Raw genomic sequence first — 15,000 nt, 5'->3', positions numbered from 1 at the left:
AACAGTGTTACAAGCGTCATAGCTAGACAGAGGAAGAGTTGCCAGTTCTTTTTATATGTGTAACTCCATATTTTGGGCGGTGGCGCTTAAGCCCCTATGGTCCTGATGCCTTCAATTACAATAAGCAGTATATATCATTCATTTAAAATACAAATGTATATTATTGTATAATATCGCAAGAGAGAGAAAGAGATAACTATATTTCATATAATTTCATATATGGTCAATAACCAATATGCAAATATATATTCTATTTGAGATCAATCTGGGTTAAGGGACAGTATATCAAGAAAAATCAACCTTCAGGCCACTTTTGCACAAGATACACAGTTTATTTGTTCTTCATATGTATGTACGTGTATATGTGAGTAATATATATATATATATATATATATATATATATATATATATATATATATATATATATATATATATATATATATATATATATATATATATATGGGCATGATCTCGTCCACCCATATGTCCGCCTCAAAGAGAGCTTCCCACCTCTCATCCAAGTCCACCCAAGTTGAAAAACACTATGATCTGCTTTGTATTTATGATTTACCGTCTAAATCCTGGTGACACAGCACAACACCACTATTGCAGTCTTTTGTGATCACAAATATGGTGGGAGGCCTGGAAGCAACAGCAAAAAACAGGAAATAAGGAGCGGTACACCGGCGTTTCCCTATGCTTCCAATGCTCGTTTGGTAATGTTTTGGGTGTAAGGGGGTAGGGGCGACAGCGGACCAATAAGGCGCTGGCTTCACATTCATGACGTCATGCCGACTCCTCTCCGACTTCCATGGGTAAAACACAACCGCGTGTTGCGCGTCATGAGGCATTGTGTGCGAGGCGAGACGCACGAAAATTCCAAACGTGACGAGGTACGGTTGTTAACATTCCCCCACATTGTTGCGCGTGCCTTCGTCGCGCAACGCGTCCCAATTACGATAAGGTGTTCTGCTTGCATGTGTGTACGGCCTTGACATATTAATATTTTCAAATTAATAGAATACACATACTCACGTTTTGTATGGCAACATAATACCTATGGTAAGGATGAGTTATGAGGGTAGAGATGCAGAGATACATACATATAATCATCCTCCAAGCTTGTAAAGGAGTGCAAATGCGAATGAGGAAAGAAGACTGGCCAGCACCTGTATGGCGCGTGATGTCACCCCTGCTTCAGTCACCACTGCACTGCTTCAATAATGCAGTAACTGGTGTATTGATACCATTTTGTGCAAGCTTTAAACTCATTGATGAGGTGTTTGAAGTTTTCCACTTTGGTACGGAGCAGCTCCAATAGTATGGAGAAGTATGCTGGAGCACCACCCGTTCCTGTGAGAAAAATGCGTAATACAGCCATTGGAAACTGTTCCGGAGTAAGTCCCTCCTACCAGTTCCGAGACTACTTATCAGACTAGTACGTCTTTAGCCACTGTAGTGTCTACGCGATTTGTCTTAAGGAGAGGACTTGACTGGTTAGCGTTTGAGATGCTACTTAGAGGCATGAATATCCACATATTAAAAGGATGTACACATAAGTGGATTTTTCGAAATTCTAACCATTTGTGTGTGACAAGACAGTGCAACAGGCTAATCAGGTGAGAGAGAGACTACAAAGCAATTTTTATTGTTAATTCTCTTGGATAGATTATGTATTTTGTTTAGGTCCATAGACATGAACAACCATTATGTGAGCAAAGTTACCATCATCGCCCAGGAGAATGCCATGACCTTTCAGCATGTGTTGAAGGAAAGGTCAAAACTCACCAGTACGTAGATTTATTAATGTTCTAGTCAAGCCTTGGAGATATTTAATGCACTTCTCTTCGTTCTATGTACACACACACACAGACACACACACACACACACACACACACACACGCAAGCACGCGCGCGCGCGACTTAAAATGTAGTGGTGGTGTTGATGGTGGCACTATAGAGTAGTGCAGTTGGCTGAATGACCTTAATGGAGATGAGCTCTCTCTCTCTCTCTCTCTCTCTCTCTCTCTCTCTCTCTCTCTCTCTCTCTCTCTCTCTCTCTCTCTCTCTCTGAATGTTCTTATTTAACAGACTCTAACCTCTGAGTCACGTATATACTACACGATGGTTCATATTCATCCGCATAAGCACGCTGTATATTGAGTTCGACCACAGAGGAGCTCATTGTATTGGACACACACACACACACACACACACACACACACACACACACACACAATAACTTTTCTTCTTACGTCATTACACTTCTTTCCTACTTTTTTTTTTTTTAGTTCCAAATAACTATCCTTAGGACTTAATGTTAGTTCTCATTAATAATTATAATAATTCAAACACAGGTGTGACTTGTTTTTACTTCTATGAAAAGAACAATTCTTCCATGTTAACAGGAATATACTGTAGCCCTGTATATTCAGTATTGCACTGTGCAGGCATTTTGCTATGCGAAGTGATTTCTCAGGCTTTTATTTATCTATTTTTTTTTTTTATTTCTCTGTTTAGGCTATTGATTTTACTTTGTCGGCATGAAATGTATTCATGTGGGAGTGGTGGCGAGGGCAGTGTAGCAGCAGGTGTTCTGGAGTATCCGGCTGTGTGAATGAGGCCGCTGTCGTGGAGAAAAGTGTCCGTCTGTGCAAAAGTGTACCTTGTGCTCCACACCCAGCTGTTATCTTTGCTCAAACTCATGTGTGAAAGAGTCTATGGGGCTGGTATCCCAACCAGAGCAAGCACGATCATCAATTCTCATTATGAGTTATGAGTTTATATAAAGCATCATCAGTAGTCTCATAATTTATTATTTATCGAATATTTGAAACCTCCGGTAAGTCTATGTTTTCCTTCTAGCTAAAAACTGTAGGAGACCTTAGTATGCGTTACCACAATCACTATGTGTTATCAAACAGAACACGACATTGTATTAAGATTTTCGGAGCGGGCATTAGCGTCGTGGCACTGGAGGTGAAGGGCCGACCTATTTTGATTAATAAATTAGTTGATAACGAAAATTTCTCACTGAAAAATTACCTGCGACAGTGTGAGTCATTCCTTTCTCTACACTACCAAAAGAAACGTGGAATTTGTAGTATTTACTCATAATAAAAAGTGAAAGTAAAGGATATGTCCATATCGTGCAGAACTGTGCGAGTCGGAGATATGCGGATGTTTCAGACAAATAACACAGAGTAACTCGATTTTTGTCCTTGGGTAACAAATGTTATTTTCTATTTACTTATGCCTAGAAAACATGAAAAAAAACACATTTATTTCTAACTTTGCTTTTGTGACCAGGATAATGACATTTATAAAACTGACCGATTTCCAGTGGGAGAAAGTGGCGAATTTGAACTCTTATTTGCACAAAGTAGAAACAAAACGACATATGACACACAAATGAGACAATAAAACATTAGAAATGAGTAGTTTTCCGAGATTTACGCTTATACTGTAAATTACTTTCACGAATGAGCTCCCAGATATAGACTCCCGTCATGTTTTTATTATATGACCCTTGGTAGAGGCGTTCAGTGTATCCTGCTGGAAGCGCTCGCCTTGTTCCTCGGAGTACGCCGCCATGTTCTCTTTAAATTTATCAAAATGACCGTCAAGGATATGGATTTTGAGAGACATCCTGTAACCCATCTTGCCGTAGTTTCTCACCAAGGTCTCAACGAGCTCCACATAGTTTTCGGCTTTGTGATTCCCTAAGAAGCCAAGAACCACTGTTCCACGCTGCTTTCTCCGTTCTAGTTAGCTTCTTGGGGAAGTCCTTGCACTCCATGACCTTTATTTGTGGATCGACGAAGACACTGGCATCCACTTTTGCCGCAGACAGCTTAGGGAAGAAATCTTGTAGATACTTGAAAGCTGCAGACTCCTTATCTAGAGCTGTGACGAATCGTTTCATAAGGCCCAATTTTAAGTACTGTGGAGGTAATCGTACATTTCTGGGGTCTAACAATGGCCCCCATTTGACATTTTTTCCCGACACTAAATTCGGTCTGCTGTGGCCTGTCCTTGTGCTAGTGTGCAACGGTGTCCCTGCTGTCCAAAAGGCAAAGATAACAAGGAAACTTGGTAAAGGCAGCTTGGAGACTAATCAAGAAGGCTATTATTTCCAAGTCTCCGATAACCTCCCAATCGTACTCTTTATATTTCAAGGAATCTAGCAAGATCTTGACACTGTTGAAGTCCTCTTTGAACTGGACAGAATGAGCGAGAAGATGAGACAGATACATGTTCCCGTTATGAAGCAGCACTGCTTTGAGGCTCCTGCGCGAGCTGTCGATGAAGAAGCGCCACTCGGTGGGGTTACAGGCGATTCTAATTGCCTCAAACAGACCGGTCACATTGTGGGAAAAACAAAGCTCATCTTGACAGGTAAAAAGGCTTGAAAAATGCTGGTGATGCTTTTTCTCTAACCTGATATTTACACACTTTCTTCTAACAAATTCCACTGGAAAATTCGTTCCTGCTTCAAGATCTGTCAGAACCTGTTAAACTATTTTATAGTTGTCTTAGGTAATAACTAAAGTGTACTTAGATTTACAGCGATGAGATACGTGCGTACGAACATGTACTTGGGTATTCATAAATGTAGATTGCAGTTACTTGACTATACTGAGTGTAGTGTATGCATGTTTATTTAAGCCTCATCTGGGTATTACAGAGCCTCCTCTACTCCTTCAATTGTTGTGATTCCTTCGTCACACGTAGAATATGATCCTCATGATCATATTCCGATTGTTTATTTTCCTTTTTTTCTTTTTTAATGTAATGTTTTTATCTTTGTTAGTGAATACATCGTTACAATTGGAGAAGTTTAAATTTGCTGAAATGATTATTATTACAAAGAAGAAAACACTTGATACTTAAAGTAACACATGTTCGTAGTTTTAGGCTTTCTCTGCTTGCATTCATCTGGCGTTCTCTAAACATTCCAGATCTTACAGCAACACAAGCAACAACAAAAGCAACACACTTACCCAGAGCTATCTGTCCAACCCTGGCAAGTGGCCCCTCATGGGAATCACTCTGGGCCAGGTGGTGGACAGGGCAGAGCGGCTGTACGGGGAGCGGGAGGCTGTGGTGTCAGTGTTCCAGGGCATCAGGAAGAATTACGCACAGCTGAAAGAGGAAGTGAGTAACGTTATTATTTAATAATAATAATAATCAATTAATAATAGTTACTTCAACGGCCCCCTCGGGCTGACTTCACTTGGCTGCCGTGCCGTGCCATGTGTAACATTTTCACTTGACTACCGAAAATATAAAACGTAGTACAGATTTGCATCTCTCAACGAGTAACAAAAATGAGGCACATGTACAGTCGAAGACTATAAAAAGTCTCTCACCCACGCTGATCCTGCCACGAGGCCTGGGATCTTTCTGGATCTCGGAAAATACACGCACGAACATACTTTGACGAATCCTCTGTGTTTCAAAACCAGGTTTTTACTGGTTAAAGGTATTTATTACTTATTGAGGACACCGAAGAGCAGTATGTAGTAGTGGAGTATATTAACGTCTATAATGCCAAGGATTTGACCCATCTCGATAAAATCGTTATAAATGTGACATGACCCGCTGATTCCGAATTCTCAGCTCAGCGGGTTCGCGGTGTGTGCCCGTGCATGTGTAGCCCATGATAGTTTGGCTGAGCCGTCGTCCAGAAAGACCCCAGCTCGTCGCAGGGTCAGCGGAGGTGGAAGGCTTTTTATGGTCTTCGACTGTATATTACATATTTTAGTTGGCAACACGTACTCGTCTCTAAACTTTATATTACATATACCCATGACTGTCGTTCCGTACCTGCCTTGCTTGCACTACGTCGTAATTGTTATTATAATGCTGTTTTACATGCATTGTCCATTTATATATCTTGTATATTTATATATCTTGTATATCATGTATTTCATCATACTTCCTTCCCACCTGAAATACTTTTGTTCTTACATACAAGCGAATGAAAAAAGTTTTACTCAAACTTTTTCTGCTTGTGAAATCATTAAGTTTGTACCTTCATCACTTTTTTGTTCTGCTTCAAATATATTATTTTCACTTTTTTACAGAATCGTTTTCATTTATAGAACTCTCTTACTTATCTTAAGTATGTTATATGGAATCTTTCACTTTGGATTTGCTTCTAATATAGTTGTCGAATGATTAGGGTAAGCCTATTCATTAATGATATCATTTTTACTCCTTCTTGGACATTTTCTCATTTCTTGTACTTCTTGTATTCTTGTAGTTGACATATGCTGTGTTTCCACTGCGCCTCCTGAGCCTGATCAGTAATGTATCACTTTTCATTATTGCTTCTTTATGCCATGATACTGCAGATGAACCTTCTTCATCTTTTTTTTTCTTTTTTTAATGAGATGTTAGATATTTATCGGTTTATTCAATTTTCCTTCCAATTAACAAAAGAAAGTTTACTGGAGGTAAAGTTATCATAATTGTATCTGCTAGACGCTTTAGAAACATACATTATAATAAATAATATTAAACGTGGTCTAAACGTACACCACATCAATCTCTTGGTACATAAATCCTCTACAGCATTGTCTTTTCTTTTAATGTGTTTTATGTTCAGGCTGTATATTTATATATAGAGTCCAACAGGTCAGTCGATGATTTTTCTTTCATGTTTTAAGTTAATGAGATACTTTAGAAGATACTGGTCTGTAAATAAATTTATAATAGAATGGTACCCTCTACTCAAATACGCTGAAAAATAGCTTAGTCCAAATAACGCAAAGCAGTAGAATAATTTCTCAGCGCGGGAGATAATGTTTTGCTGTTATTGAACACCAGATAGTCCACAGTGAAGTCATCAGGTTGCGTAAATACACCACCTAATATCACCGTCACTAGCGTCAGACGCTCCTTTAAATAGGGCATTGAAATCACGGGCAATTATGACAGGAGAATGAGAGAGAATAGGTTTTAGCTTAATGAATGCATTCCCGCAGTACACGCTCCAGTAATGCATTGACTCCCCTTTTTGACAGATCAGTAAGAGGAACAACTACATCAATAAAATTTGAGACGAACTCGTGATAATGTCTGATTTGGGATATTCTTTTGCATTCTCCTTTTTGGGAAGGCATCTTGAGTGAATCTCTCTCTCTCTCTCTCTCTCTCTCTCTCTCTCTCTCTCTCTCTCTCTCTCTCTCTCTCTCTCTCTCTCTCTCTCTCTTTGAGTTGCTCTTGGGGAAAATCTCTGTTAAATCAAAATCAGTAAACAAAGTGATAAATAAATAAACGTGCCAATGTCTCGTCTCTGGTTGGGGAGCACCAAAGTTACACAAAAAGTAAACCTCAATTACTTGAGTGGCTACAACACCGTAGATACGAGCATTATATGCTCCCAGGAGTCATCACATTTATCAGCACAGACAACACACCATGCGTAGCTTGTGTTAGTATGATCATGAGTTTTTGAAAAGAACAAAATTCTTTTCCATCCTGCAGGATGCATCGTATGATGGTGATGATTGTAGTAATCATACCTGGAGGAGGCGCGGTTCTATTAGGTTATGTTTTATCGAAGCGGTTCCATTAAAAGATAAATAAATAAATAGATAAATAAAATAAATAAATCGATGTATGCCACTTTTTTATGTAAGAGGGGCACTGGCCTACGGCAACAAAAACAACGAAAAATAAAACCGCCCATTGAGGTACCTTTCCTAAAAGAAAAGTTATTGGCGAAGGTCACTGTATTACAAATTTATCTTTGACCTTGAGTGACGAAATATCATTTTCTGGTGCCCGGTTGGTCAGCGGGACTTGCCAGATGTGTTAAAAGCATTTAAATTTGCTGATTATTTATGCAATCGTGATGATCCTTTAGTAGAATAAAAAAAAATAAAAAAAAAGATTTAGAGCTATAGCTAGCTGATCTTTGTCATAAAGGCCAGAAATGAAGCAAATTGGGCATTAGGATTAATCATTAGGAGTATTAAAGGCAGAAATCCCAAAGTGATTTTAAAGTTATATTTGGCGCTAGATTATGCTATGCAGTTCTGATCCCCATATTACAAGAATGGTATAGGTCTAGATCTAATACAATCATTGAAGAGGAGAATAACTAAAAAAAAAAAAAAAAAAAAACATGGTTAGAGGACTAAAGAGTATTCATTACGTTTATAACTATGAGGCTGCGTTTACATCAAGCGAATCAAATCGATTCAATTCATGAAGAATCAACACGATTCATGAATCGTATTAATTCGCCACACTAGTTTTATTGTAACCGTTTACACCAGGTGAATCGAGTCAATTCAAAACACGCCGATTCATGGCGATTCAGAGTCAATGATTGGTTTGGACCCATTTTTTCATCACTCAAGACGAGTCAGCCAAGGAGTAAGCACCATGCTAGTGGACGTCCTCATCAATTTAGTACGAGAACGACGTGCTATCTATGATCTAGTGATCCTGTGCACCGAGATCGTGATGCCATTGCTGCTTTATGGAAGGATTTTGCTACAGAAATGAAATGCAAAGGTGAGTTAGTTTTTATTTATTTATTATCCCTATACTACAGTAAAAGTTACATCTATTGTACTGAACTATAGAAGGAATTGCTGTACCCTACGAATTACTAGACAATATTATTCTGCATATTTAAAAAAAAAAAAAGACAACAAAAAAGCGTTATGGATATGGTTACATATCTTCATTTGGCAACTGTAGGATATGGTTAGTCGGTAGTTGGTGTTCTGCTTCCTAATGGAGGATCCAATCAACTCCACCAACATCTTAAATTGTTCTGTGGTTATCCTAAAGAAATCATGAATTTTCTCCGGATTATTGACCAAATCTGGGAAATGTCCAAAGCTCCCAATTTCACTTCTAGAATTAATTGCATGCACCGATATTTGCTGCCGATCCCTACGCCTACGCTTCCTCAGCCACAGTAATACTGCTATTTCTTCAACACCCAATACGTCCATATTCCTCGAAGGCTGCCTTGGTACTGAATGATGTGTCTCTTTTAGAGATTTTTGTGAAACTTTTGCTGTTGCCTTGGACATATCAAAAGCTTTGATAGAGTCTGGCACAAAGCTTTGATTTCCAAACTACCCTCCTACGGTTTCTATCCTTCTCTTTGTAACTTCATTTCAAGTTTCCTTTCTGACCGTTCTATTGCTGTTGTGGTAGACGGTCACTGTTCTCCTAAATCTATTAACAGTGGTGTTCCTCAGGGTTCTGTCCTGTCACCCACTCTCTTCTTATTATTCATTAATGATCTTCTAAACCAAACTTCTTGTCCTATCAACTCCTACGCTGATGATACCACCCTGCACTTTTCCACGTTTTTTCATAGACGTCCAACCCTTCAGGAGGTAAACATATCACGCAGGGAAGCCACAGAACGCTTGACTTCTGATCTTTCTAAAATTTCTGATTGGGGCAGAGCAAACTTGGTATTGTTCAATGCCTCAAAAACTCAATTCCTCCATCTATCAACTCGACACAACCTTCCAGACAACTCTCCGCTCTTCTTCAATGACACTCAACTGTCCCCCTCTTCTACACTGAACATCCTTGGTCTGTCTTTTATTTATAATCTGAACTGGAAACTTCATATCTCATCTCTAGCTAAAACAGCTTCTATGAAGTTAGGCGTTCTGAGACGTCTCCGCCAGTTTTTCTCACCCCCCCCAGCTGCTCTGTACAAGGGCCTTATTCGTCCATGTATGGAGTATGCTTCACATGTCTGGGGGGGTTTCCACTCATACTGCTCTTCTAGACAGGGTGGAATCAAAAGCTTTTCGTCTCATCAACTCCTCCCCTCTAACTGACTGTCTTCAGCCTCTCTCTCACCGCCGCAATGTTGCATATCTAGCTGTCTTCTACCGCTATTTTCATGCTAACTGCTCTTCTGATCTTGCTAACTGCATGCCTCCCCTCCTTCCGCTGCCTCGTTGCACAAGACTTTCTTCTTTCTCTCACCCCTATTCTGTCCACCTTTCTAACGCTAGAGTTAACCAGTATTCTCAATCATTCATCCCTTTCTCTGGTAAACTCTGGAACTCCCTGCCTGCTTCTGTATTTCCACCTTCCTATGACTTGAATTCCTTCAAGAGGGAGGTTTCAAGACACTTATCAATTTTTGACCACTGCTTTGACCCTTTTATGGGACTGGCATTTCAGTGGGCATATTTTTTTTATTGAATTTTTGTTACCCTTGGCCAGTGTCCTTCCTACATAAAAAAAAAAAAAAAGGAATATTGCCACAGGTGAAAGTATAAGATATTCTAAGACAAAAAATTTCTATGCACATATGCATTTTGAAACATTGTTTAGCCGTGATATAAAATTCAAGTGTGGCCTGGCGACATGCAAAGGCCGGGCAGGTCGGGTATTCATGGCGCGATGTGTAGACCTGAATGTCAGCTGGTGAAATTGTGAATAATTGTCATGTTTTCTACCAAGGTTTGTTGCTTTACAGTATCCCATGACAATGGCAATATCCTCAGAAAGTTGTGTTACACCCTATAGGGGAGACTGGGGCTAGTTGGCACACTTTTTTACGTTTTCGGTGATGGAACAAAAACTACAAAGAATTTTTGTTTGTTAATGCTTTCATTGAAAAATACAAACATTCATCTTACTTTTCATAAATAATATATATATATATATATATATATATATATATATATATATATATATATATATATATATATATATATATATATATATATATATATATATATATATGGTTTTCGGAAAATCTTAAGAACAACGCACCCAAGATTATTTTCAATAAGGTGTGCTTTCAAGAAGTGTAAGTAGCATAGCTACATGTCTGTAAAGGTTTTACTGATCGCTCGTTGATATTAAGGTTACAATACAATGTTAAAGTTTCTCTGCTCTATACTCTTTGGTCTGCTAACCCAAATCGTCTTTGTTGAAAAAATCTTGTTGCATTGAGAAACAACAAATAATGTTAATAGAAAGGCTAAGGCTCAATGTAATGCACATTTAAAGAAGTTGTGTGGGATGCTTCTCAGCGTCTTCCCTCACATCATCTTTGTTCAGTATTGAGACCTCTGTTCCTTGTCTACTCTGAGTGGTAGTGTCACTGCCTTCTTGAGCAAGCCAGCTTATTAGCAGATTACTTTACCTCAAAACAAGACTTGAAAGATATTCAACTATATATATATATATATATATATATATATATATATATATATATATATATATATATATATATATATATATATATATATATATATATATATATATATATATATATATAGATAGATAGATAGATAGATAGATAGATAGATAGATAGATAGATAGAGATAGAGAGATAGGGGAGACAGATAGATAGATAGATAGATAGATAGATAGAGATAGAGAGATAGGGGAGACAGATAGATAGAGATAGAGAGATAGGGGAGACTGAAGTAAGTTGGCAACGGGAGTAAGTTGGCACGTTTTAAATAATCCCACTATTTACCGCTTGCTAGCGCTGCTACTCAACACCATCTAATCACCTCGCTGGGCCTCACTCACCATTATGCAGCCACGTTAGAAGGTCGCATGATCTAAATGGAGTGAGGAAAAGTTGAATTTTGATGCTGATAAGTAAATTTTCGCTCATTTATATCGTTTGTTGTAACATGCATCTAGTTATACACCATTAATATTCATTTTAGCCATAATTTGGCTTAAGAATCAAGGATTGTTTCCTCTTGAAACAGATCATATCTTTTGTTTCGATTAGTGGTATGGATGGGACAAGTTGGAACAAAGAAAATGGGGCAAATTGGCACAGAACCAACTATATATGAATAACATTGGCCTGTTTATTACCTATCTATTTTCATATTATATTTTATTTATTTTTTGTGATATATGTATGTTCATTCATATATTAATTAGCTTCGTGAACAATTTTTTCTCTTATATTTTCAGAGAAGGTTCGAATATCCAAATTAAATTAACTTACTTTCCTCAATAAAAAAATTTTAAAAAATCAGTAGTTTGAACTAAATCTTAATGAAATTTAGCTTTAGAGATATCCTGTATCTAAACTTACAATTACATACATGCAATCTACTATTTATATGTGGTGTGCCAACTTGCTCCTCATATAGGGGCATGTTTGAGTTTTTTTTTTTTTTCTAAGTAATGGAGAACTTTAGTTTGGAAAGAAAACCCAGGTAATTCTTAAGAAATACACCTCCACACATATCTTATTAATCTTTTCTCCTCTCCCCCAACAAGCTTGGGGGCACGTGGGGAATCGGTTTTTTTTTGGGGGGTGGACATAAAAGACCGATAAATGGACTTTGAAAATCTAGAGAAATTTCCCTAGAATAAAAAAAATTTGGGGTAAAATTTAAGTTTTAACCAATACGCCAGAATAATTATATACCTAACCTAACCTAACTCCCCCTGCTATCCAGGTGGGCTGCACCCCCCTGGACCCCCCCTAAGGTTACTAACCTAACCTAAGCTTATTAAGGGAATTTTTTTTTTTTTTTTTTTGCATTTTAGGGAAATTTCCCTCTAATATTTTCCATCTAGGGAAATTTCTAGATTTTCATTCCATATACCACTCAAATAAGATACGTGTGGAGTTCTAAAATTTCCTTAAGGTAACAACTAGAAGCGCATTGTAAGACCGAGTGCATAAAAATAATGTTAAATTCATACCTTTATCTACACGGTGGCTGTATAAGGATTGTACAAAGCTGCCACTTCCTCCAAAAAGCGATGGAACCTCTTGTTTTGGTTCTTCTCTGCCATGAGGAACATCGAACGAGCAAGATATCCCGCGAAGTGTTTCTTCCTCCTGCCGTACAAAGGAACTTTCCTCTTGGCTTCTCTCCATAAACGTTCTATATTGTTGGTGTGTGCGAGAGTTGCGGGGTCCACAAAATTAACACTATGATTTACTGTCATATGCTTATACCCCTTCTCCTCAAGACAGTTGTATGCTTTCCAGCAGTCCGATATTATAGTGGTCCCGGGCTCGATCCTCTCCTTGATTACAGCTAAAAGAGTTTCACTGTCTCGCTTGTCTACCGGAACCATGAAGCAGGCACGCGTTTCTCTGCAGATTCCACCAAACACCCGTTGTCCCTCAATAGGTCTGCCAACATTATATTTTCTTTTCCCGAACTTGCTCTCATCAAGTTAGCAGACCAAAGAGTAAATTCGTAAATGATGTTAGAGGTAAGTCCAATAGGAATACTGTCTTTGAATAAAAAAAAATAAATAAATAAAACAATAATAAACGTGTTTGCAAAAATAAGTGTGAACTTTGTGTTAGGATATTGTGACACCAAATTCATATTTATTTTTACCAACACATATTATTGCCTCTTTTTTCTTATTTATTTATTTATTTATTTATTTACTTTATTCAAAGACAGTATTCCTGTTGGAATTATCTGTAACATCATTTATGAATTTACTTGATCGAGTTGCAAGACTCGATATATTGGAGAAACCAAGACGAATCCTCCTGACAGAGCATTACCGTCTCAGTTTATTCTTGCTCACCGAACACTTCATAATTTACGTTTTAATGGTGGTGATTTATTTTATTTATTTATTTATTTTATTTTATTTTATTTTTTATTTTTTTTTGTTCAACCAACCAATTTTCTCGTACTTTTATCCCCAATCTGACTAATGTGGGATCCACCTCCTGATGAAATTGTTTCTGAAGCTGCCATAGATAAATTTAAAACAAAATTTAGCACCTTCCTGTTAACTTACTAAGTATTTGTCTTTTATTGTACCTTTTCCTTCTTTAATCTTTCACATCCATGTTTACTCATTGAGAGGACCCCGATTGGGTCTAAATTAGGTTGATGATTTTCCCCTGATGCCCTGATAAGTTATAATCATCATTATCATCATCATTATTATTATTATTATTATTAGTTATTATTATTATTATTATTATTATTATTATTATTATTATTATTATTATTATTATTATCACTATTATTACTATTACATGCCGCTTGTCCTCAATGTTAACTCCCTTAACTGTTACTCTCATCTTTTATAACGTAAACACACTCAGTGTACCTTATTTCGCTCATTCCCCAACTCAGTATTCCTCCAGTAGCTGTTGCATTCTCTGCCGTAATTGAATTTTTACTTGAAGTGCATTCTGTTTATCATTTCACCAGAGCGACCATGTTGCCGCTGGTCTCCTAGCCTTGGGTCTGCAGCCTGGGGACCGTCTGGGGATATGGGGACCTAATAGCTACGAATGGGTCCTCACACAGTTTGCAGCAGCCAAAGCAGGACTCGTACTGGTCAGTTGCTTGTTAAATATATACATCAACTTTAACAAAGTATTTACAGTACGATATATATATATATATATATATATATATATATATATATATATATATATATATATATATATATATATATATATATATATATATATATATATATATATATATATATATATATATATATATATATATATATAAGCATTTCCCTTAACTCAAAAGTACTGAACCAAACTAATTTAACTTTAAGGCGCCGCAACTAGAAGGCATAGCACATAGAAAAAAATAAAAATAAATAATAAGAAATATGAAAGCACAACAATAAACAAATTTTCTTCCTTGTTTATTGTACATTTCTTCTGTTTTTCTTGCTGGTTCCCAACGGTTTGCTTAGAGAACTTCCTTCCACTTCCCAAGAGAAGTTGGTTTTAGTTGTCTATGAGACTTTATTTGTTTTCTAGTGGCTGAAGATGGGATTCTCGTACGTCCTGAAGTATAACAAAGAACAAAGAAATTTAGTCTATTGGTGTGGCTCTAAGGTGTCCTCAACATAAGATTCCATGCAGACAAGCCTTTTCTATATATATATATATATATATATATATATATATATATATATATATATATATATATATATATATATATATATATATATATATATATATATATATATATATATATATATATATATATATA

The 15,000-nt window shown here is 37.1% G+C and overlaps 1 protein-coding gene across 2 annotated transcripts in view; it reads left to right on the top strand.

The window, feature by feature from the left end:
* The window catches only part of LOC135093146 (medium-chain acyl-CoA ligase ACSF2, mitochondrial-like), a 70,615-nt gene that overhangs the window by 4,115 nt on the left and 51,500 nt on the right, over nt 1-15,000 (top strand). The window contains exons 1-3 of one of the 2 annotated variants that reach the window (XM_063992050.1): nt 1,444-1,619; nt 4,962-5,157; nt 14,194-14,322. In XM_063992050.1, the coding sequence (XP_063848120.1) occupies nt 1,510-1,619; nt 4,962-5,157; nt 14,194-14,322 (435 nt within the window). In that variant the 5' untranslated portion in view covers nt 1,444-1,509. Of the gene's footprint in view, nt 1-1,443; nt 1,620-4,961; nt 5,158-14,193; nt 14,323-15,000 lie in introns of those variants that run through there. The other variant, XM_063992051.1, reaches the window with a different exon arrangement.

This window comes from Scylla paramamosain, chromosome 42 (genome assembly GCF_035594125.1).
Source record: "Scylla paramamosain isolate STU-SP2022 chromosome 42, ASM3559412v1, whole genome shotgun sequence".
NCBI classification, from domain to species: Eukaryota; Metazoa; Arthropoda; class Malacostraca; order Decapoda; family Portunidae; genus Scylla; species Scylla paramamosain.
The sequence above is the reverse complement of the archived record's forward strand: the minus strand, read 5'-3'. Positions and strand labels throughout refer to the sequence as shown.